The 25,089-nt window shown below is 38.3% G+C and overlaps 2 protein-coding genes across 3 annotated transcripts in view; both read left to right on the top strand.

Moving 5' to 3' along the window:
* Positions 1–10,857, top strand: part of LOC120538349 (DEP domain-containing protein 1A-like) — a 42,030-nt gene extending 31,173 nt beyond the window's left edge. For both annotated transcript variants that reach the window (XM_039767818.1, XM_039767817.1), the window contains 4 exons: positions 3,367–3,539; positions 3,933–4,109; positions 7,016–7,201; positions 8,939–10,857. In XM_039767818.1, coding sequence (XP_039623752.1) covers positions 3,367–3,539; positions 3,933–4,109; positions 7,016–7,201; positions 8,939–9,082 — 680 coding nt within the window. In that variant the 3' untranslated portion in view covers positions 9,083–10,857. The remainder of the gene's footprint in view (positions 1–3,366; positions 3,540–3,932; positions 4,110–7,015; positions 7,202–8,938) is intronic.
* A 1,448-nt stretch (positions 10,858–12,305) lies between these two features.
* LOC120538348 (retinoid isomerohydrolase-like) overlaps positions 12,306–25,089 on the top strand; it is an 80,155-nt gene continuing 67,371 nt past the window's right edge. Inside the window, exons 1-2 of the mRNA XM_039767816.1 lie at positions 12,306–12,321; positions 23,625–23,688. The gene's annotated coding sequence lies outside the window, so the exon portion shown is untranslated. The remainder of the gene's footprint in view (positions 12,322–23,624; positions 23,689–25,089) is intronic.

Raw genomic sequence — 25,089 nt, 5'->3', positions numbered from 1 at the left:
TTTTTCACTCTTTGTTATATTGCAGCCATTTGCTAAAATCATTTAAATTATTTTTTTTTCTCATTAATGTACACACAGCACCCCATATTGACAGACAAAAAAAGGATTTTTGAAATTGTTGCAGATTTATTAAAAAAAAGAAAAACTGAAATATCGCATGGTCCTAAATATTCAGACCCTTTGCTGTGACACTCATATATTTATATTTGTGTGGAGTTTACATGTTCATCCTTGAGATCACCTTCATTTGAGTCCAGTTGTGTTTGATTATACTGATTGGACTTGATTAGGAAAGCCACACACCTGTCTATATAAGACCTTACAGCTCACAATGCATGTCAGAGAATCATGAGGTCAAAGGAACTGCCTGAAGAGCTCAGAGACAGAATTGTGGCAAAGCACAGATCTGGCCAAGGTTACAAAAAAATTTCTGCTGCACTTAAGGTTCCTAAGAGCACAGTGGCCTCCATAATCCTTAAATGGAAGATGTTTGGGACGACCAGAACCCTTCCTAGAGCTGGCCGTCCAGCCAAGCTGAGCTACCGGGGGAGAAGAGCCTTGGTGAGAGAGGTAAAGAAGAACCCAAAGATCACTTTGGCTGAGCTCCAGAGATGCAGTCAGGAGATGGGAGAAAGTTGTAGAAAGTCAACCATCACTGCAGCCCTCCACCAGTCAGGGCTTTATGGCAGAGTGGCCTGTCGGAAGCCTCTCCTCAGTGCAAGACACATGACAGCCCGCATGGAGTTTGCTAAAAGACACCTGAAGGACTCTGAGATGGTGAGAAATAAGATTCTCTGGTCTGATGAGACCAAGATAGAACTTTTTGGCCTTAATTCTAAGTGGTATGTGTGGAGAGAACCAGGCACTGCTCATCACTTGTCCAATACAGTCCCCACAGTGAAGCATGGCAGTGGCAGCATCATGCAGTGGGGGTGTTTTTCAGCTGCAGGGTCAGGATGACTGGTTGCAATTGAGGGAAAGATGAATGCGGCCAAGTACAGGGATATCCTGGACAAAAACCTTCTCCCTAGTGCTAAGGACCTCAGACTGGGCCGAAGGTTTACCTTCCAACAAGACAATGACCCTAAGCACACAGCTAAAATAACGAAGGAGTGGCTTCACAACAACTCTGTGACTGTTCTTGAATGGCCCAGCCAGAGCCCTGACTTAAACCCAATTGAGCATCTCTGAGAGACCTAAAATGGCTGTCCACCAACGTTTACCATCCAACCTGACAGAACTAGAGAGGATCTGCAAGGAGGAATGGCAGAGGATCCCCAAATCCAGGTGTGAAAAAACTTGTTGCATCTTTCCCAAGAAGACTCATGGCTGTATTAGCTCAAAAGGGTGCTTCTACTAAATACTGAGCAAAGGGTCTGAATACTTAGGACCATGTGATATTTCACTTTTTCTTTTTTAATAAATCTGCAACAATTTCAAAATTCTTTTTTTGTCTGTCAATATGGGGTGCTGTGTGTACATTAATGAGGAAAAAAATTAATTTAAATGATTTTAGCAAATGGCTGCAATATAACAGAGTGAAAAATTGAAGGGGGTCTGAATACTTTCCGTACCCACTGTAGGTGTATTGCATTTGGTGTGAAGGAGCCCCATAATGTTTCTTGACACACTTCTGCAGTATAATTTGATGGCTGAAAGTCCTCCATTTTAGTGTGTCAGAGAGGATGTGCAGCATTGTTCATAATGGCACTCTCTTTTACTGCTACCTTCCGGTGATCCAGAGGGCTTCCTGTTCCTGAGCTTGCCCTTTTAATTAGCTTATTGATTTGTTGGGCCTCTCCTGAAGTAATGTTACAAGCCCAGCAAATCACAGCATAAAAAAATTGCACTGGCCATCACAGTTATTGAATATGTGAAGGATGTCCATTCCTACATTAAAGATAGATACTTTATTAATCCCCAAGGGGAAATTCACAAAATCCAGCAGCATACTGATAAAAATATAAATTAAAGACTGATAAAAACACAATGCAAGTTTAAAAGTTCAAGGAGAGAATGTGATGCAGGTATAACACTCTCTATAATCTTGTATAGTGTTAATGTTTACCCCCGACCTGGTCCACCTCGTCATTTAGTGTGAACCCCGTGGACCTCCTCTACACCCTCTCCTGAACAGTGACCGGACATAGAGGCTCTTTGGTTCTGGGTAGCCTAGTATAGATTTGGCTACATAAGCCATACAGAGATGTACCTGTTAGGAAATAGAACATTGTTTCTAAATTAGTAAAGGGGAATATACACATTTGCCTTCTCTGTTTTGTGATTCTCATTTTAGTAAGTAAAATCCTATTTCTTCATGAACAAGGGTTATAGAAGAGAGGTTTTTGTTTTTTTTTTATTTAATGTATAGTATATACAGATGGAGGATAGCTAGCAAACACAAAACCTAAATCTAAACGGACTTGTTCTCCCAGAAAGCTGGCACAAACGTATACATTTCATTTCCTCCAGTTTAACTCTTGTTTAGAGAACTGCCAAAGGAAACATTTGTTTTTGGCCACCTTTTAAATGATCTAGGAGGTGTCTGGTCTTATTAGACCATTCTAAAAATAAATATTCATGTCACTTAAAGATTTCTGTGTACTGTGATATGCCTAACTTGTGTCCATGCACATTATCCACAATTTGAAGAGGCTACATGGCTTGGCACCATCAGCTACTCCTGCTCTATAATAGAAGGTTATGCTGACTCTGTCAAACTTGCGTATAAGTTCTTCATTTTATTCTGTGTATCAATCTTCATTTCAGATCACCTTTATTATCTACAAATTGGAAAGTTGTCCATTCATACAGTATGTTCATTCCTAACCCATTTGCTGTATTAATAGGCAAATCATGCCTACATGCTGCTGTTACATTGCAAGACCCTAAAACACCCTTAAGTGAACTCCTTCTCCGTCTGCTACAGAATTTCGTCATGTGTTGTTTCTTATTTATATTTAATTTTCATGTCAAACTATCAAAGAGAGGGGGATTTTTTTTGAATGCCTGTAGATATAAAAGCACAATATATTATAGAAGTAGTAAATATAAGAAGGTAAGGAAATGATGAATATTTAAACATGATTGTACTCCTGCGTGATATCATGACCTTTAAATGGCAAATAATGACTAAAACAAAATATACAGAATTACTTTATTCACACACATGCTTTATGCTAAGGTTATTAATGAGATGTAATTTATTAAAAACAAAGAAATTCTTCAGCTAAACTACAAAAGCAAGGAATGCTTTGTTGCGTTTGTTTGACTACCTTGATGAAAAACATTTACTAAAGCATTTACATTGGGGCTTCCAATTCATTTCTCCTTTTTAAACTACTGAATGCTTCCTCCTTTTGAAAGGTTTACTTCAACCTCCTTTGGAAAGGGTTGCAATTGAGGCACTGCAGCTCTGTACATTATTTCTACCTCCAGCCAATCGGCGCAGACTCCAGTTGCTAATGAGAATGATGTCTCGAATGAGCGAAAATGTCGACATGCCACGACTTCATGATGCCATAGGCACACGAACTCTGGTAAGACTACAACTTTGAAAACAATATTTAAAGTAGTATTTTCTCTATTTATCAAATTTCGAAGCCATTTTTGCTTCATAAACTATTACAAATGTCAAAGGTTATAAATGGGGAAATATTTTTACTGACTTTTATTTATTAAAATAACCTTCACTTGATGTCCTGGGTTAACGATGGCATTAAGCCTTAGTTTTCTTGAATTGGTTTCAATGCTGGAAGCAGTTTGAGAAAATGAATAAAGTTGGAAACTTCAGTCTGCTTTGTCAAGAAAGAGTATACATTATTAACAAGGATCTATGTACCATCAGTTTTCAAAAAATGTATGTGTTTTTTTTTTTTTTTTTTTCTTTTTTTAATTCAGATGCAAAATGTCAGTGTATTCTTTCCTTTCAGATGATACATACCTTTTCACATTGTATACTATGTTGTGAAGAGGAAGTTGACTTAGATGAACTCTTAGCCACCAGGTTAGTCTCCTTCTTCATGGATCATCATCGGGAGATTCTTCAGATACCTGTTTATCTGCAAAGTGCTGTTTTGGACTATATTGACTACCTCAGAAAAGTTAAGGTATGTTTAAAAAAAAATAAAAACTGCAGGAAGTGCGTTAATACCTTACCTAAAAACCTTTGCACAAATGTATAATCATACATGATACACATTAATATAATCTGCTATGTGTATTTAGAGCTAGTAGAAAACATAATTGATCCTTCAGAGTATGGGTTTTTCAGTTAGCAAATACCTAAACAATTAGCTAAGGCAGCCTGTTGCATTTAGTTTTATCAGCTAGTATATACACTCACCTAAAGGATTATTAGGACCACCATACTAATACAGTGTTTGACCCCCTTTCGCCTTCAGAACTGCCTTAATTCTACATGGCATTGATTCAACAAGGTGCTGAAAGCATTCTTTAGAAATGTTGGCCCATATTAATAGGATAGCGTCTTGCAGTTGATGGAGATTTGTGGGATGCACATCCAGGGCACGGCTCCGTTCCACCACATCCCAAAGATGCTCTATTGGGTTGAGATCTGGTGACTGTGGGGGCCATTTTAGTACAGTGAACTCATTGTCATGTTCAAGAAACCAATTTGAAATGATTCGAGCTTTGTGACATGGTGGATTATCCTGCTGGAAGTAGCCATCAGAGGATGGGTACATGGTGGTCATGAAGGGATGGACATGGACAGAAACAATGCTCAGGTAGCCCGTGGCATTTAAATGATGCCCAATTGGCACTAAGGGGCCTAAAGTGTGCCAAGAAAACATCCCCCACACCATTACACCACCACCACCACCAGCCTGCACAGTGGTAACAAGGCATGATGGATCCATGTTCTCATTCTGTTTACGCCAAATTCTGACTCTACCATTTGAATGTCTCAACAGAAATCGAGACTCATCAGACCAGGCAACATTTTTCCAGTCTTCAACTGTCCAGTTTTGGTGAGCTCGTGCAAATTGTAGCCTCTTTTTCCTATTTGTAGTGGAGATGAGTGGTACCCGGTGGGGTCTTCTGCTGTTGTAGCCCATCCGCGTGTTGTGGCTTCACAAATGCTTTGCTGCATACCTTGGTTGTAACGAGTGGTTATTTCAGTTAAAGTTGCTCTTCTATCAGCTTGAATCAGTCGGCCCATTCTCCTCTGACCTCTAGCATCAACAAGGCATTTTCGCCCACAGGACTGCCGCATACTGGATGTTTTTCCCTTTTCACACCATTCTTTGTAAACCCTAGAAATGGTTGTGCGTGAAAATCCCAGTAACTGAGAAGATTGTGAAATACTCAGACCGGCCCGTCTGGCACCAACAACCATGCCACGCTCAAAATTGCTTAAATCACCTTTCTTTCCCATTCTGACATTCAGTTTGGAGTTCAGGAGATTGTCTTGACCAGGACCACACCCCTAAATGCATTGAAGCAACTGCCATGTGATTGGTTGATTAGATAATTGCATTAATGAGAAATTGAACAGGTATTCCTAATAATCCTTTAGATGAGTGTATACTCTGTGTAACTCTGCCCATTATGATGATCATTGGTCTGCAGCCTTTTCCAGGTTGTGCATTTTATATTGTTAACACAGTGAGTGTAATGCATGCCCCTGAGTCATGGATATTCCAGATTAAATCAAGCAGACAAAAATTTAATAGATTTATTCATTAACATTGTGGTAATGATAAGCTTTCCCCAGAAATGTAACCACACTTAAAGCAAGTAGCTCCTCCTACTGTTTAAAACTGAACTTCAGAAATGATCCCCATTCATGACCAAATCCTCCGACACCAGGCATTTACAACCTAAAAAGTAAATACTGCGCCCTTGAGTAATGCCTGTAAACCTGACAATTGCACCAGGAGTGCTATACAATTACAATTTGCTATACATTCTGATCCCCCAAAGGTCATGTGAAAAGACCGTTTCCCCTCGGGGATTATTAAAGTATATAAAATCAAATTGAACATGCCACACAGCAATAGGGTGGGGTGGGTGATACAACAGTACACTAAACAGCCTTGGTCTGTTGTGAATTTTTCCAGCGTTGCTTTTCCAGATCTGAGATTCATTTGCATTGCTTTTCCCAACAAATTCATGCCAGCATTTTTGCTTCTGATTTATTTTATCAACGTGCAGCTTGTTTTTTTAGCATAAATTTTCCAAGGCCTACCTCATCACAGTGCACACTGCCATCTGGTTTTCTAGATGGAAGATTGTTCATATGCATACACTTTCCCTCAGAAGAGGAAGAGTGCACAACACAAATCAAATTGTGTGTTTGTCTGTACTGTATATACTCGTGGATCAGTTATCCCGCAGATAAGTTGGGACTTGATTTTACAGGATAATTTTTGGTATTTTATAATGTCGGTTGTATAAGTGGAATGCCGAAAATTCACGCTATTGTTACAAGAGATTATGATATGCTAACGCCCACCTAAGAGAGTAACTACGGAGCACACGGCCTTTTTTTTTTTTTTTATATATGTATGGTGCCTACGTGACCACACGGTAACCCGAGCTATTTCGAAGTGACGTTTGCACTGATTTGTTTTTTGTATCTCACACCCTCATGTATCTTTATCGTAAGAGCATCCCTTATCTACCAAGGAGCGTTCAACCAGAAGAAAATATGAAGCTGGTTCTAAATTAAACATCGTTGAAGTAGCGAAAGAAATTGGTAACTGCACTGCTGCAACGAAATTCGATGCGACAGAGAAACTGATGTGAGATTGGAGGAGGCAAGAAGATTAAAAAAAAAAAAAATTGTTGCAGTTTTGGATGGGCTGATTTCTATGATCGATTTCTCAGGTTTCAAGACCTGACTTGTACACGAGTATATATAATATGTATGTGTGTACTAAATGCTGATGCCTGTGACCAAAGTCAGAACTATCCAAAAAGTTACTGTAGCTTTGCTAAGTGACAATGCTTGTTATACAATGCTTAACTGTTTTAATATTTTATTGGCTAGATCACATATCCAAGTGGAAATGCTAGTGCCACTTTGCCATCCTATTCTTTCTGCAAGCAAATAAGTCCTCAGGAATTTGAGCAACAGAAGGTTTCTGCATCTCAAGTAGCAATTGCAGAGTTGTTAGAAAGTCTCATCAAAGAAAAAAACATCTCTGTTAAGGATAAAAAGAAGAAGCTTAAACAGGTGGGCATTCATTCCTTAGGGCTAGGATCATTGAACCAAATGTTTTGTTTTTTAACTCTGTGTTTAGTAGTGAATGCCAGTTTCATATATGAACAAGGTACTCTTCATACACTGCATTCTATCTTCTTTTATGACTTAAAGTAAATCCATATTACAATTATTATGATGTTTTGTTTAAAAGGAAAAGAAAAGAATTTGATTTTTACTTGGCAGTTTTTAATTTGCAACACTCTCAGCACTGTTCTGGCATCATTAAACATACAACAAGTGCAAGTGAATGTGTTCACTTTATAAAACATACTCCTGAATTGGTCTTTTCAAAAATGTCAATGTGTTAAAAGGTCTTGTTTCCTGAGATTTCTAACTAGAATTTTTTATTTTTAGTATTTTTGATTTCATTTTCTTTTAAGAAGCAGGTGGCAGTGGAAAAAAATGTAAAAACATAAATGAAAATTCTGTTCCAAACAGCTAGCTCTGCATTCTGTCAGTTTGCTTGGTTCAGTACCTACAGTAAATGAAACATAATCTGATCTCATTACATGTAATTAGCAGTTAATGCCAAAAACTAATGGCTTTTGACATGAATTGCAAATAAGTCTTGTGGGGGCAGGTACTCGCGGCAAGCTGAGCTAACACTTAGGTTTATCCCAAAATGCATTTTAAGATGTTTTAAATTGAATTAGATTACTTTTGAGATCAGTGTTTCAAGATATCGTAAATGTACATTCAGATATCTCTGATGTGATTCGACCTATCATAAAATGTCACCTTGATTGCTCTCAAATGCCTGAAATGTTTTTTAACGTATCACAAATACGTTTCAAGATATCTCTTAAAGTAACTTGGTATTCTGAGATATCTTGAAATGATTTCCTATAAAATTGGATATTTTTAATTAGATTTTTGTCATTTTTAAGATAGCTTTTGCTGCTATCTAATATTAATTTAAAAGGTATTTTATGATTTCTAGAAATTCATGGCCAGGATGTTGTTTTAAGATTTCTTTAAGTATAATCAAAATATCCTAAAATGCATGTGTCATCTGCTGATTTCTTTTTTTCATTTGAAATATCTTAATGCTTTTCAATATATCTCCGATTTTATTTCAACATACCTGAAATTGTTTATAAAGACATTTTTAAAAAGCATGTCTGAAATACAATTAAAGAGATGTGAAATGCACATTCCAGATCTCTCTAAATAGCCTGCTGTCCAGTTTCAGATATCTGAAACACTTTTCAAGATATCTCAAAGTATATTTACATAGGTCTTAAAATTGGCAAGTCTCAATTAAAACATAGAAGGTTTTGCAGGAAATATTTTAGAGACTTTTGAAAATGCAATTGCATCTTGAAAGGCACATGAAATTTAGAATTGACTGAACATCTATTTTGACATCTTTTTATGTCAGTTTCAGATATTTCAAATGTTATTGAAGAGATCTTCAAACTTAAAGAACTTATGCCATCTGTAATTCATTTTATGGTGACTTTGCATGGTAATTTGTATAGCCGAAAATGGCCCGTCTTCCCCAAATACTTGAGAGCTTACAAATTCTGAAGACATTTTGAGGGTTGGGAACAAACTACAATTGAAGCAGCTTTACTTATACATTGAAAATGTGAAATCTGTTCAGAGAACCTTGAAAAACAGTACATGATGTGGCTTTTTTTATTTGTACTTTTAAAACTAAGCTGCATGTCTGTAAATTCTGATGAATGTCCTCTTTTGTTACAGTTTCAGAAGGAGTATCCAGAAATTTACCAAAGTCGCTTTCCAACTACAGAGAGTGAAGCTAAGCTTTTTGATGAGAAACCAAAGATAAAACAACCACTATTAATATCACTGAAGAAAACTAAAATACTTGGAGCACAAAACTAATTATTACCCTCTTCAGTAATTGTTATATCAGAAAAAGAAAAGTATCAAGAACATTATGTTCTGCACATTGTTAATATATTTTGTATTACTTTCAAAGAAAATGCATAGTGGAATTCTTTGTTCTTGACCCCCCCAACCACCATCCTCCCAAATAGTTAAACTAAATATTATCCTGTATAGAATTTTGGGAGTCTCTTAAGAAATCTTTTCTTAAAGAAATTCCCATTGTTTTTGTTGAGTGCTGGTTGTAAGTTCTATTAAATAAGTCTTGAGCTTTTCTCTCCAATCTTAAAGAGCCATTGAGCTCTCTTCTTGAAGGACATTTCCAAGATGCTTGTTTAAGCAAGTACTTTTAAAGCAACATGCATCTTTTATGATTGCACTACTTTAGCTAAACCTTTTTTGATGTTTTGAAAGATGTATTTAATAGACTGGTGCCTAAGCTATTTTTCTATTTTGTAAAAAAATCTTTTACTTTGTATTTTTTTCATCTGATTTTATAAACGAGTGCTTTTTTTTTCCTGAGTAACTGAAATTTTCTTATTCATTCTTATTTCTGTATTCATAGTCATGGTAAGACTTTACCCTTGGCTTTAATGTACCACATTTAAAAGAATAATCCACCCAAAAATTTATAACCTATGTAAACTTATTTGTTACTCCATGTAGTTTGTGTTAGTGGCTGAGGACATTTTAAATCTCCTGTTTTCATAGAGAAAGTACATGACAAAGATTCTAACTGAAAGGGACATAATAGTGACCACTGCTGAACAACAGAAAACAATGTGAAAAATGTCCGTGGTAAATTGAAGACGGGACTCTTGACCAGTGAGTCTAGGGGATTGGCAGATCTTCAATCTAAAAGTGCAGCATTATGGAAAGTATCTTGTATGCTGAGTTATGTAGAAGTAAAGATTTATAACATTTTAGCAAAGAGCATGCATCTTGCACATTTTGAGCATAGAACTGGACCACAGACATATGAATTATGCAGTACGCGTTACATGATTTTTCGAGATGTTTTTCACGTTGTTTGCCATTGTCCAAGGTTAGCCACTATTCGGTCCTGTGTAATTAGAATCTTTTTGTTATGTACTTTCTCCATGAAAACATGAGATTAAAAATTCTTGCCCACCCCTACAATCTACATGGGGTATGTAACGTATAAAAAAATTGGGCGGAGTATTGCATTATTCAGTTATTCACATGTAAATTAAATGAGAACCCAAAGTCACTCTACATCACAAATTAACTACACACAATATTTGTGTAACAACTTTTATTTTTTCTTTTTATATGTACAGATTTGTTTCATTTCTTTGTTTGTAATTTAAGCAATTTCAGTTTCAATTTGTATTATTACTAATGCTCTCATTGTAAACTGACAGCAAGTGTACAAATTCCACCACACAACCTCAGAATATACTTTTGTGTTTTTGATTGTATTTGATCCATAATATACACAATAGAGTTCTTTGGAATGTTAAATTAAAGATTTCTTACTTTTTTCAAATTTATTTACCTTATTTATAAAGAAAGAACAGCATTTATTTGATAGGTCGAGGTTTTGGCATGTGAAGGATCTTCATTGATGGCACTTGTTAACTGATTTTCAAATTCAACAGTTTATTGTACAATGAATTTCTTATTGAACATTTAACATGTCGCCACTCTCCAGTGCCATATTTAGCCAGCATTACTAGTCGAAAGTGCAGCTAAACTGGAAACCTCTATGTTCAAACCACTTACAAAATAAAACAGAAAGTGGAAACAAATAATGTTTATTTTACTCTCTTTCTCTTCGGTGTCCTATTCTTGTCAGTGGTAAATAGCCAAATAGTAATCATTTACTAAATTGCTGGATAAGTTTATGCTATCAAGCCTTGGTTTTTCTCACCCTTAATCTGCTATGTAAGTTTATTTTATCTGTGGTCAACATATCGGATGATTTTAAAAGTATTTGTACAGTGGGGGAATGTAAATTAGGTGGCATAAGTAAACAACCCAGATAATCTAAAGTTCACACAAATGACAATGCTGCCATTCCTGGAAGTTGTAGGTAGTTTACTGTCTAGTTGGATTGGTTCTTTTCCATATACTTCTGCAAGAGGGGGAAAAAAAAACAAAGAGCTGTTACACGTTTTGGTAATGTTTGAAGTTGTGTTTTATTGTGTCCTATGGTGACCCTATTTTTTACTTTTATACTCTTAATTTTGTAGACCTTAACAATAAGTCTAAACTCCTACACACTTACCACTTAATGATCAGATACTTTAGCACCAACCTTTGTAACATCAGGCAATTAGGCAGAGTAAATAAACAGGTATGAGTTAAGTTACACACTTAACTGTGTATTATTGATACAAATGCTCAAGCAAGAGGGTATTAAGGAAGCAGAGTACTATATGAATATTGGCCACCTGTACCCTTAAGCCTAAATAGCAGTGCATCTTCCATCCATAGGTGGCTCTTGGCTTATCTTCAGTATAGCTTGTTTTACTACCATACAGCCATTGAATGGAGTATTGAAAAAGGCCACATGCCTGTCTCAATATGGCTGCCAACATAGAGTTGTCTTCATCGTGGCCTGATGGTGAAAGAGAGAAAGGTTAAGGCAAGGTGACCAACTTTATACCATTCTTAACACAAACCAATGGGGCGTCGTAGTATAGAATGGCCTCCAATTCAAAACTATTCATAAATTGCCCTACTCCAGACCAATAGAATTGCTTTATCCCAATGTAAGTGTTCAGGTATAACTCCTCTTCCAGTCGCTATGTTTAGTTGGTTTATGGCCTTCTTGCAGGCGATGGCTTATAGGTTTGTAAGTCCAAACACAGTCACTGTTGCCAAAGGGTGATTGGTTAGATAAACATCGAAGCACCGCAGTTGTCATTAATGAAGTGAAACAGGGCTCCTAAAACACCATCTACTGTTACATTTGCGTTGTCTAGATTACAAATGTAGACATGCAAAATATTTACCAAATTATATGCAACATATCACAAGGTGAAATTCATTTCTCTAGTAATATCTGTGTTCCTGTGGGGAGTGTCGTGTGTGTTTTTGTATTTTGTTTTTTTTTTCCTTCTTCATCCTGTCTTTGCACAGTTCTAAGTAGACTGGACTTTGAAGGGGAAATATTAGACACTTTGATTCCTGCTTCCTTGTGCACTTAGCAAGAGCAACATTATGCAGAATACTCTTCAGAAAGCCACTGCAGCAGCCCGTAAATACAGGTAATGAAATCTTTGTGAATTACCACTGAGCCAATACATTTTTTTTTTAAATATGCCGAGTTACTTATTTGATTTTAAGATAAAGTTTCATTTTAGTTTTAGCAGCATCATCATCATCATCCTTATAAAAATAAGACTAGTCTTGCATTCCACTGCAAGATCTTTGGATTTTAAAGAGATGAATAGATATGCACTCATACTTGTTAATTAATGTTTCTATTTGTCTAGTTGTTCACTTTGTAAATTATGTATTGTTTTGCTGCACCATTTTCATTTCGCACCTCTATTACTTCAGAGTTGTGCATTTGTTGTTCAACTTTACTATTTCACCTATAATAATATGGCTATCCTGCATTTGCAGACTTTAAAAAAAACTATTGAAAAGTTAAATCTGTTAGTTGATGGCGGTCTCTTTTGTGACTTTTTTTTTTTAACTGGAAGATGCATGAAAACAATGTCTGCTTCCAATTTGCACAATCCTCTAACAGGAGTAGCTAAATTGTATGGGCAGGTTAGGCCCAAACCCATTCATACTTAAAAGTACTAGTGGAGCCACCTTTGGGGTTACGCTTAAATGTCATATCATTTGGAACAAATCATAAAGCTGGTATCAGGTGAATAATGAAATACAGACTAGTGAAGTACAATAAAAAAAACGTGATTTGTTTTCAAATTATCGAGTACAGTGTTGGGACAAAAGAGACATTTTTCATTGATTTGCCCCTCTGCTGCACAGTTTAAATTACAAATCGGACCATTCAGACATCGTGATTAAAGTGCACATTACAGACTCTTTTTTTTTTTTTTTTAAGAGATTTGCACACCTTTCAGTGTTTTTTCTACACGGTCCCCCCATTTCAGGGCACCATAATGTTTGGGACAATTGGCACCATAGGTGTTTGTGATTCCTCAGGTGGGTTTCATGGCTTCATAAGATACCTCGGCTTGCTTCTACCCTTTGGAGTCTGTAGCTGCCATTGTTTCATATGAAAACAGGAGCTGTGCCAATGAAAGTCAAAGAAGCCATTATGAGGCTGAAAAGCAGGAATAAAAGCATTGGAGACATCGGGGAAAGCCTTAATATTATAACCTAAGCCAACTGTCTGGATTATCATGAAGAAGAAACACACTGGTGGGCTCAGTAATCGCAAAGGGACTGGTAGGCCAAGGAAGAATGTGTGAATTATAGACTCAGTTGCCTGTTTTTGGTGGACAGGGGTGGCACCCAAGGTGGTCTTCTGCTGTTTTAGCCCACCTGCTTCAAGGTTCGAAGTGTTGCGTGTTCAGAGATGCTCGTCTGCATACCTCAGTTGTAACCAGTGTTTATTTGAATTACTATTCAGCTCAAACCAGTCTTGGCCATTCTCCTCTGACATCAACACGGCATTTTCACCCAGAGAACTTCCGCTCACTGGATATTTTCCCTTTTTGATGACAGAAGAGTCGGCCCCAAACTTCTGTCTGACAGATCAGAAACAGTCTTCAGGGGGCCGATGTGTGTGTCAGAGAGGATTGTCAGGAGATTTCATAAACGGACACACAGAGGACACACTGCAAGGTGAACACCACAACAACAGGATGACCAAATTACAGTTTGGGGGAAAAGGACTTTAAAGAGCCTACAGCATTCTGGGTGAAGGTCTTGTGGACAGACAAGACCAAGATGAACCTCATCAGAGTGATGACAAGAGCAAAGTGTGGAGACGGAAAGGAAGTGCCCGATATCCAAAGCAGGCCACCTCATCTGTTAAACATGGTGGTGCTGGGGATGTTATGTCTTGGGCATGTATGGCTGCCAGAGGTCCTGGCACACTTCTTTTTAATGATGGAACTGCTGACGGCAGTGGCACAATGAATTCTGTGTAGAGAAACATCAGTTCTGCTCAAATGCCTCCAAAGTCACTGGGCGGCACTTCATCCACCCACAAATGAATGATCCAAACACACTGCTGAGGCCACACTGGAGTTTATCAAAGATAAAAAAATGAAAATTCTTGAATGGCAAAGCCAGTCACCTATTTTAAATCCAATTGAGCAGGACTTCCATATGCCGAAAAGAAAATATAAGGGGACAAGCCCCCCCAAAACAAGCTGAAGCTGGCTGCATTAGAGGCTTCATCACCAGAGAAACCCCTCATTGCATGCGGGGGACATGTGACAAAATCCTAAATCTGACAATGACTTTAATAGACCTGCTGTTGCTTTGCCCAAAACATTATGGGATGCTGAAATGGGAGGGGTGGGGGGGCGGGCGCGTTGGGGGTTACACATGTAGAAAAAGTGTCATTTCTAAATGGTGTGACTGAAATGTATGAAAATCCCCTTCAATGAAAGTCCAATGTGCACTTTAGTCACTTATCCATTTTATTTGATTTGTAATTTAAACCACAGAGCAGGGGGGTACATCAAGGAAAATGTGTCTTTGTCCCAAATATCATGGAGGACACCGTAGCTAAGCAATCTACTTAGGTTTTTTTTTTTAAAACAAGAGCTTTCGTCTGCTTTGGATGGTAATACACGATTAAACAAAAGATTCTTGTGCTGTTTTGACAACTAGTAAGCAAAGTGTTTCTGTTACGATACCCTGCTGTGCACTGTTTGTTCTCCCACAGAGCATTACTTGGACTCGTATGCCAAAGAATTTCTTTATCTGCAGCCCATACAGCCAGCCATGTACCGACTCTAGTGGCTAGAACGTAGTGCAGTCTCGTGGATGGCATACGTCAAAGATTTATTGTGCTTGGATTATTTACATCTCTAATCTCGCTTGTCTCACTTGAACGTGGCATGGTTGTTGGTGTCTGTGAGTATTTCAGAAACTGCTGATATGCTGAGATTTTCATGCACAGCCATCTTTAGGGTTTATTGGTCCGAAAAAAAGGGAAAATATCCAGTGAGCGGAAGTTCTCTGGGTGAAAATGCCGTGTTGATGTCAGAGGAGAATGGCCAAGACTGGTTTGAGCTGAATAGTAATTCAAATAAACACTGGTTACAACTGAGGTATGCAGACGAGCATCTCTGAGCACGCAACACTTCGAACCTTGAAGCAGGTGGGCTAAAACAGCAGGAGACCACCCTGGGTGCCACCCCTGTCCGCCAAAAACAGGCAACTGAGTCTATAATTCACACGGGCTCACCAAAATTGGACAATAGCACATTCGAAATACGTTGCCTGGTCTGATGAGTCTCGATTTCTGCTGTGACATTCTGGATGGTATGCTCAGAATTTGGCGTCAACAACATGAAAGTATGGATCCATCCCGCCTTGTATCAACAGTTCAGTCTGCAAGGTTAGGGGATATTTTCTTGGCACACTTTCGGCCCCTTAGTATCAACTGAGCATCGTTTTAACTGTCGCGGCCTACCCGAGTAGTGTTGTTGACCATGTTCATCCCATTAGGACCACAGTGTTCTTCTGATGGCTACTTCCACCAAGATAACACACCAAGTCACAAAGCTCAGATCATCTCAAACTGGTTTCTTGAAATCCCGTACTCAAATGCTTTCACAGTCACCGGAGCACTTTTAAGATGTTGTGGAATGGGAGATTTGCATTATTATTAGACAGATGTGCAGCAACTACGTGAGGCTGACATGTCAGTATGGTCCAAAATCCCTAAGAAATGTTTCCATCATCTTGTTGAATCTATGGCATGAAGAATTACAGCAGTTCTTAAGATTAAGGGGGTCCAACTGGGTACTAGCAAGGTGTACCTAATAAAGGGGCCGGTGAGTGTGTATTGTATACGAGGTGAGACACAAAAATAACCGGACTGGGCTTGGGGCTTTCCTGGAAAACCGTCTGGAGGTCTGCTGGACGTGAACTATAAATGTACATCCCCTCCTCCACACCCTCTCAAACCGCCGACCGGCTCGGTATATCCTGTGAATAGCTCAGTCAGTATTTGCACAACAATCGCTACATGAGTTGCCGCGATAATGTCAGGTGAAAAAAAATTGAACGGCGAATCAACAACAAATTTCTCACGAAATTGAACAACACGACCACAGAAACATATGAAATGATAAAAACCGTATACAGTGATAAAAACTTGTTGGGTGGCACAAACGTTTCAAGGAAGAACAAGAAAATGTGGAAGACGTTTAACACCCAGGTCGCCCACGCTCGTCTCGGACGGATAAAAACATCAAAATGGTGAATCAGATTGTTTGAAATGATCATACTGCTTTTTCCGTAAATCAATGGAGGATACGTATGGAGCGGTGTAGAGATCGGGAGGGGGAGTACATAGAAGGTGACAATGTTTATTTAGAATGCTGTAATTCATTAATAAATCTACTTTTTTACAAATCCGGTTATTTTTGTGTCTCACCTCATATGATGAGTATTCTATAAACAGGTTATTCATCTAAATATGCATCTCATCAAATACGCAGTCAACAGTGCCCACTGATGACCTATTATGCTCCATTGTCGCTTATGGCATTTTATCAACCTGCCACGCGTTCTATAAGATTGTGCCCCGCTCTCTTAAGGTCTTCCTTTACTCTCCTCTTACTCTCTTAAATGAGCCTGTTGAATCTTTATTGTGTCCTGCATTGCATTGTATTGTATTTATCAAAAATATCTTAACCATCTACCTGAGGAAGGAAGGATCTTGCGTCTGTGCTCAGGAGTTGGCTCAGGGTGACGTCCGATCTCAGCTGCTCATCCTCCATGAGACGGCAGTAGCAGGATTTGAACGGGGAGCCTGTTATTACATAAGAACCCTTCCAACCAAAGAAGAAGTGGAAAGTGGGCTTCTGTCCATAAGAGGGGGCTCTTGTACAGCAGCAGACTGTCTGACCAGCACCTTGCCTGGCACAGGAGAGGGGTGAGTGTTGTGAGAGCCAGCAAGCCTGAAGAGCCTGAGCCTGCTTAGTATCAAGCCAGAGCTGTTCTCTTTAGCTCAGCTGGTCACAACATTTGATTTTTTTTTTGTTTTGTTTTAGTATACTTTATTAATCCCTGAGGTGGATCTGTCTTTTCGCATGACCTTTTGAAGGTCCAAGTGAATGTTCGGTCATTGTACATCGTCCTGGAGCAAATGTCAGGTTAAGGGCCTGTATGCAGGTATGGCACCGAGGTCTTTCAGAATTGCACAGCAGAAGTGTGTCAGGGAACACTATGGTGGGGGGCTCCTTTATACCAGCAGCAATACGTCTGCATAAGGCCCCTCTGGGACTGGGACTGCCAAGTCAGAGGCTTGCTTTCTTTTTCATTTTCTTGCTTTATACTCATTCTGGTGTGTCTTTATGTATGTATTTAAAGAACTTCTGTAAAAAGCAAAATTTACCCTGGGGACAAATAAAGTTCATTTTTTTTTTATCTAAAGCCTCCCCTATCTGTCTGTCTATCTGTCTATTGTGGAAGTTGACGCAGACGGGCAGAGACACGAGTTCCAGCATATATATATATATATATATATATATATATATATATATATATATATATATATATATATATATATATATATATATATATATATATATATATATATATATATATATATATATATATATATATATATCTATACATATATACACACACACACACATATATATGTATATGTGTGTGTGTGTGTGTATATGTATAGATATATAGATATATATATATATATATATATATATATATATAGATATATATATATACACATACATATACAGTGGTGTGAAAAACTATTTGCCCCCTTCCTGATTTCTTATTCTTTTGCATGTTTGTCACACAAAATGTTTCTGATCATCAAACACATTTAACCATTAGTCAAATATAACACAAGTAAACACAAAATGCAGTTTTTAAATGATGGTTTTATTATTTAGGGAGAAAAAAATCCAAACCTACATGGCCCTGTGTGAAAAAGTAATTGCCCCTGAACCTAATAACTGGTTGGGCCACCCTTAGCAGCAATAACTGCAATCAAGCGCTTGCGATAACTTGCAATGAGTCTTTACAGGCTCTGGAGGAATTTTGGCCCACTCATCTTTGCAGAATTGTTGTAATTCAGCTTTATTTGAGGGTTTTCTAGCATGAACCGCCTTTTTAAGATCATGCCATAGCATCTCAATTGGATTCAGGTCAGGACTTTGACTAGGCCACTCCAAAGTCTTCATTTTGTTTTTCTTCAGCCATTCAGAGGTGGATTTGCTGGTGTGTTTTGGGTCATTGTCCTGTTGCAGCACCCAAGATCGCTTCAGCTTGAGTTGACGAACAGATGGCGGACATTCTCCTTCAGGATTTTTGGTAGACAGTAGAATTCATGGTTCCATCTATCACAGCAAGCCTTCCAGGTCCTGAAGCAGCAAAACAACCCCAGACCATCACACTACCACCACCATATTTTACTGTTGGTATGATGTTCTTTTTCTGAAATGCTGTGTTCCTTTTATGCCAGATGTAACGGGACATTTGCCTTCCAAAAGTTCAACTTTTGTCTCATCAGTCCACAAGGTATTTTCCCAAAAGTCTTGGCAATCATTGAGATGTTTCTTAGCAAAATTGAGACGAGCCCTAATGTTCTTTTGCTTAACAGTGGTTTGCGTCTTGGAAATCTGCCATGCAGGCCGTTTTGCCCAGTCTCTTTCTTATGGTGGAGTCGTGAACACTGACCTTAATTGAGGCAAGTGAGGCCTGCAGTTCTTTAGACGTTGTCCTGGGGTCTTTGTGACCTCTCGGATGAGTCGCCTCTGTGCTCTTGGGGTAATTTTGGTCGGCCGCCACTCCTGGGAAGGTTCACCACTGTTCCATGTTTTTGCCATTTGTGGATAATGGCTCTCACTGTGGTTCGCTGGAGTCCCAAAGCTTTAGAAATGGCTTTATAACCTTTACCAGACTGATAGATCTCAATTACTTCTGTTCTCATTTGTTCCTGAATTTCTTTGGATCTTGGCATGATGTCTAGCTTTTGAGGTGCTTTTGGTCTACTTCTCTGTGTCAGGCAGCTCCTATTTAAGTGATTTCTTGATTGAAACAGGTGTGGCAGTAATCAGGCCTGGGGTGGCTACGGAAATTGAACTCAGGTGTGATACACCACAGTTAGGTTATTTTTAACAAGGGGCAATTACTTTTTCACACAGGGCCATGTAGGTTTGGATTTTTTTCTCCCTAAATAATAAAACCATCATTTAAAAACTGCATTTTGTGTTTACTTGTGTTATATTTGACTAATGGTTAAATGTGTTTGATGATCAGAAACATTTTGTGTGACAAACATGCAAAAGAATAAGAAATCAGGAAGGGGCAAATAGTTTTCACACCACTGTACACATACACATATATATATATATATATATATATATATATATATATATATATATATATATATATATATATATATATATATATATATATATATATATATATATATATATATAATGTGTGTGTGTAAAGTATGGCTTATTTATTGCTCTGTTTTATGATAACTATATTTTGTTGTGTATAGCTCTCTAACCTTGTACATGAGAAGTGTGAAGTATAAAACACATTTTCAGGTCTCCTAAAATAAATGACCTGGAGGATCCCAAATATTACAAGTGGTTTCATGAAGTTCTTGAGTGTGATGCTGTTTAATGTCACTCCTGGTCTTGCACGAAGTGGAGATTATTATTTATTTTATTATTTTTTTTTTTTTTGTATGTACAAGATTTGTGTTGGTAAATAAAGGTGGTCTGCTGTTTGTAACCAAATTAGCCAGCCTGTGATGTAGTGTGCCAGATGGTATTAATACTGCAGAGCAATCCTTGTGCTGCTTGGGAAAAAGAGTCCCTTATGGCCTTAATTGGGTGAATGTGTTTGAGAAGTCGGGCTTCAGGAGAAATATCCACTGAGGCTGATTGTCAGGAGATTACCAAAGACTGAGCATTAAGATAGGAATGTACAAGAAAGAAAGAAGGGAATAAAAAAGCCCCTCTTGTTAAGTGAGGCTCAAACTAATTAGGAATGAATGGCATTAATGTGGAGTAAAATACCGCATATGCTCTTTGTGCACATTTGTATGTTACACACGATATGTGCATGTATACGTTTGTGTTTTTATTGAAAACAATATTGGAAGTGCTCGCATTTTCTTGTTATACAACATTGAATCCATAGTGTTTTAATTTGGCTTTTGTGACAAATGACTTTTTAATGTCAAAGTGAAAACAGATCACTAAAGAGCGGTCTAAATTACTACAAAATACAAAACACAAAAAGTATCTTCCAAAAATTTGAAATGTTAGTAAATGATGTATAAAGTGTGTGTGTGTGTAAAGATGATTCTACTAATTTCCATCATTAATCAGAAATTTCATGCTTATTGTGCAAACATCCTAGAAGGGGTTGGTGTGGTGAAATGCTGCTAGGTCAAGCTCCAGCGCATTATCTTTTTGAATTTAGCGGGTTAAAAATTAGATGTTAAGTTTAAAAAAAAAAAAATTGCACCTTGTGCAGCAGGCACAGGCTGCAGAGCCAGGATTTTGTGTGGTTAAAAAAAAAATTGGATGGGTGAATGCAAAGTTTCCCAAATGAAAACTGGTCCAGGTCCGAGTGACCCTACAATAGCAGCTTCAGAATACCCGTCTATATAATAGAGAAAATGATGGCACTCGTCCACACTGACTTCTCATAACGCAAAGGTAGAATGAAGTATAGGAGTTCGAAGTATCGGATGTTAAAGTTGTCACTGTTGGGATATTGTTCATCCATTTTTTTAAAACTGCAGTTTCTTTATTAAGGTCCTCAAGAAGCCATCATCTATCCCAACAGACTTGTGCCCCGCAGTTTAGACTGGCATACGCCAATGCCGGCCCAGGTTAGGGTTAACGGGGTTTTGTTGGACTGAAGAAAAGTGGAGTCCCTGATGAACATCTACTCGCATACACCGATCTCCATGCAGGATATGTAGTGCCTTTCATCTATCTATCTTATACTGCCCTTCATGTCTGTCTTGTCTGTCTGTCATATAGTGCCTTTCTTGTCTGTGTGTCTGTCTGTTTTGTCATATAACAACAACATTTAGTTCTAGAGCATGTTTTCATACAAATGATGTAGCTCAACGTGCAAGATGAAAAAAGAAAAAATTAGGCAATGCTAATTAACAACGAATAAAGTCCGATGGCCAGGAAAGACACAAAAAAAAAAAAAAAAACTCCAGACGGCTGGGGAAAAAAAAAAAAAAATCTGCAGGGGTTTCAGAGGCCACGAGACCACTCGGCCCCCACTGGGTATTCTACCTAACATAAATGATCTCAATCAGTCCTCGTGGTTTTCAGGTTTCACGTGGAAGAATTAGACGATGCTGGTCATGTGGACCTCGTCAATCTAGAGAGCGCACGGTGCCCTGATCTGGTGATGGTGGCGCGGATTGGCACCACAGAAAACCAGAAGAAAGTAGGGGTTAGGTTAGGGTTATTGGAGGATTGCACGGGTGCACATACATGTGAGTATTAATTTTAATCTTTTACAATTATAAGACACATTTAGATTCCCTAATATTTCTATAATTCTAAAAATTCAATCATCCCTATACAATAATTATTTTCATTAAACCGACTTTTCTATGACCCATAATAAATTTACTCAAAGATTAGGTCTAACAATAGTCTACATAAAAATATATATTAATCAGGGTGATACATGCAAAGTTAATTTGGGAATTAGAATGGGATAGTAGGGTTTCGAAAATTGAATGCCCCTTACTGTTTAACATCAGGGCAATAATAAAAGATATATTTAGGGGTTAGTATGGATTGTGAAGCCATGAAAACGATGATAATTAAATGCATATACAGAATATCAGGGTTAAACTAATATGAAGAAGCTATGAGAGAGAGCCATGTGAAAGTAATGCGTTTTTGGCAGTTTTGTTAAGTACTCCACCGTATCAGCCTGGTGAATTCCTATTGGCAGGCTATTCCAGATTTTAGGTGCCTAACAGCAGAAGGCTGCCCTGCCCGCCTCACCACTTCTTTTAAGTTTAGGTCTTGGAATTCTAAGCAGACACTCATTTGAAGATCTAAGGTTACGATTTGGAGTGTAAGGTGAGTGGCATTCTGAAATATAGGATTTAAGGCTTTGTAAACCATAAGCAGGATTTTAAAGTCAATTCTAAATGACACGGCTAACCAGTGTAGTGACATCAAAACTGGGGTGATGTGCTCGGATTTTCTTTTCCTAATTAAGTTTGCATTCTGCACTTGCTCCGATCGATTGATGTCTTTCTTGGGTAGTCCTGAGAGGAGTGCGTTGCAGTAATCTAGTGTGACAGTTTAGGGTTTTCTCGCACCCTTGTACCCTCAGACCACACGTCAGACACCAGATAAAAGTCCAATAATAGGATTTATTATAACAATAAAGTGCACAAAGCACGCTCCCCTCCACAATTCTCAATAAACAATACAATTTTCAAATAAACCAATCCTCCTCTCCCAGACGCTTAGCCACCCTGCCTCCCAACTCGGCTCGTCCGTCTGGGATCTCCCACAGTCCTTTATAGTCCTTGACCCAGAAACGTTTCACCCTCTCTGTCCATGTGACCTGGAACACTTCCGGGTCAGATAAAAATCCTTCTTTTCTTCACCCAGGCAGCACATCGTTCCCATTGTCCACATGACTATGATGTACTTCCTGGGCGTAATAGTCTCTGGGCCTCCCTGCAGCGACTCCTGTCGGCCTCCATGGTATCCAGCAGGGCTGTGCATTAAAAGTCCATTGTCCATAATTCTCTGCTGGCATTCGGGGCACCTCTATGCTGCAAGGAAGGATTTATCTGGCGGCCTGGGGGTACTGGCCGGGTTGAACAGCCAGCCATGTGCCACACTAGCCAACTGAAAATAAAAACGTGAACTCATTTCTCAGCATCTTGCAAAGTTATAAGGTGTCTAAGTTTTGCTCTGTTTCTTAAGTGGGAAAAATGCAGTCCTAGTAATCTGATTAATATGGGAATTAAAATGTCTTCCCCTCTGTCTCGTGAGTGTAGCGTGGCTGCTGTGAAGAAGTGACTCCTTGCCAGTGGTCTCTAGAGGGGACTGGGCGGTCTCATGGTCTGGAATCCCTACAGATTTTATTTTTCTCCAGCCGTCTGGAGTTTTTTTGTTTTTTCTGTCCCCCCTGGCCATTGAACCTTACTCTTATTCGATGTTAATTAATGTTGATTTATTTTGTTTTCTTATTGTGTCTTTTATTTTTCTATTCTTTATTATGTAACGCACTTTGAGCTACTGTTTGTATGAAAATGTGCTATAGAAATAAATGTTGTTGTTGTTGTTCTAGAGGAGGGGAGTTCTACTTTAGCTCAACTAAATGAGACGTTTGTACTTTGCAGTCTGAGTCCAAGTGAGGAGGCACAGCCAGAAGCAGAGTCGCCCAAGAAAATCTCTCTGGCACAGGTAAGAGTTGGTGGTTTTTAACATCTGTCTATTGATGATGAGTCTACTGTATTTTAAAGTGCATTTCACATCTGCGCATTTAATTCCATTGCAGTTTCAAAACGTACAGAGTGTGATGACAGGATAAGTTTAGCATTATTCAAGTCAAAGTTATGTCTTCATAATCACGGTATTTATTTATTTATCAGACGGAACACACACGTATTTTAGCATTCTCTCATGAATCGATTCATGTGATTCACTTAAAGGAGTCATTCGTTAAGAAGTTTGTGAATCGCCCATCACTACTTAAACAATTGAAAAAACCAAAACTAGCCTCTTGATGCATTTTATAATGGATGTTATTGTGAAGAAAAGCCTTTAAACTTCCCAAACACTTCTGTTTTTCAAGCCACAAGTGTTGCTGCGTGTTTATCCACATCTTGAGGTTGCACACACATTGCATCTCCAGGTCGTATTTAAGGAGAAAAGCAAAAAGCAAATCATAGTTGTCATATTCAGCCATTTTGAAAGGACCCTGTCTGCACACTTAACATTTCCACTCGTCGTCTCCTGCTGCGGCCCCCTTTAGTACCAGGAGTGTGGATTCACCTCCGGATGTCCTCCCTATTAACGTGGAATGACGACGCCCAGATGTGAATTTCTGTGTCTGTTCTGTTGACAGCTAGACATATTAATATATCATGTATCATTTCACTGAATGTTTGCCTATTTTGTTATTTTGCAAAGACCACACTTGCTGCCGATTTGATTTGACAACTCACACGTGTGCTTTGGTGAGCGAGAGGATTGAGCCGTCAATACAGAGCGTGCAATCGAGTGACAAGACCCATTTTTATGGATTGAATGGAATAAGTGAGTGTCTGTCAGTGAATTTTCACTCAAAAACATTTTCAGTTCTTTTTATTACCATATCCTCAGCACAAACGACTAAAAATGTGATCACTGGCGCTTTATTCTTCTCTGTCTCACACTCTGCATTTTTCATTATCTGGGTGTTTTGGTTTTTTTTGGATGAAAAGTGTATCTTTCATTACAAATACAATACGGTAGGATCCATTCACTTCAGATTTATTGTAACAATACTGTTATTTGTATTACAAAGTAAATGCAATGGAACTCTTATTTGCTTGTGGTCCAGGTTAGGGTGACAGACTTTCCTCTTCATCCAGGTGAGCCTGCACATTTCTGTTCAAGCCTACCAGAGCCACCTCATCCACAAACTTGACTTGCGCAGCCGTGCAGTCAGACTAGATAAACTTTAGTAATCCCAAAGAGAAATTCAGATACATATAGCAGCATAAACATAAAAAAGGATACAGGCTCACCGTACAAATAATTCAGACAATCATTCTATCAGTCGAGATGTAAATAAGTAGCTGTATGTGAATTTAAGAGCAT

This window comes from Polypterus senegalus, chromosome 10, assembly GCF_016835505.1.
Source record: "Polypterus senegalus isolate Bchr_013 chromosome 10, ASM1683550v1, whole genome shotgun sequence".
Classification (NCBI taxonomy): Eukaryota; Metazoa; Chordata; class Cladistia; order Polypteriformes; family Polypteridae; genus Polypterus; species Polypterus senegalus.
This window is presented reverse-complemented; position numbering and strand designations above follow the sequence as displayed.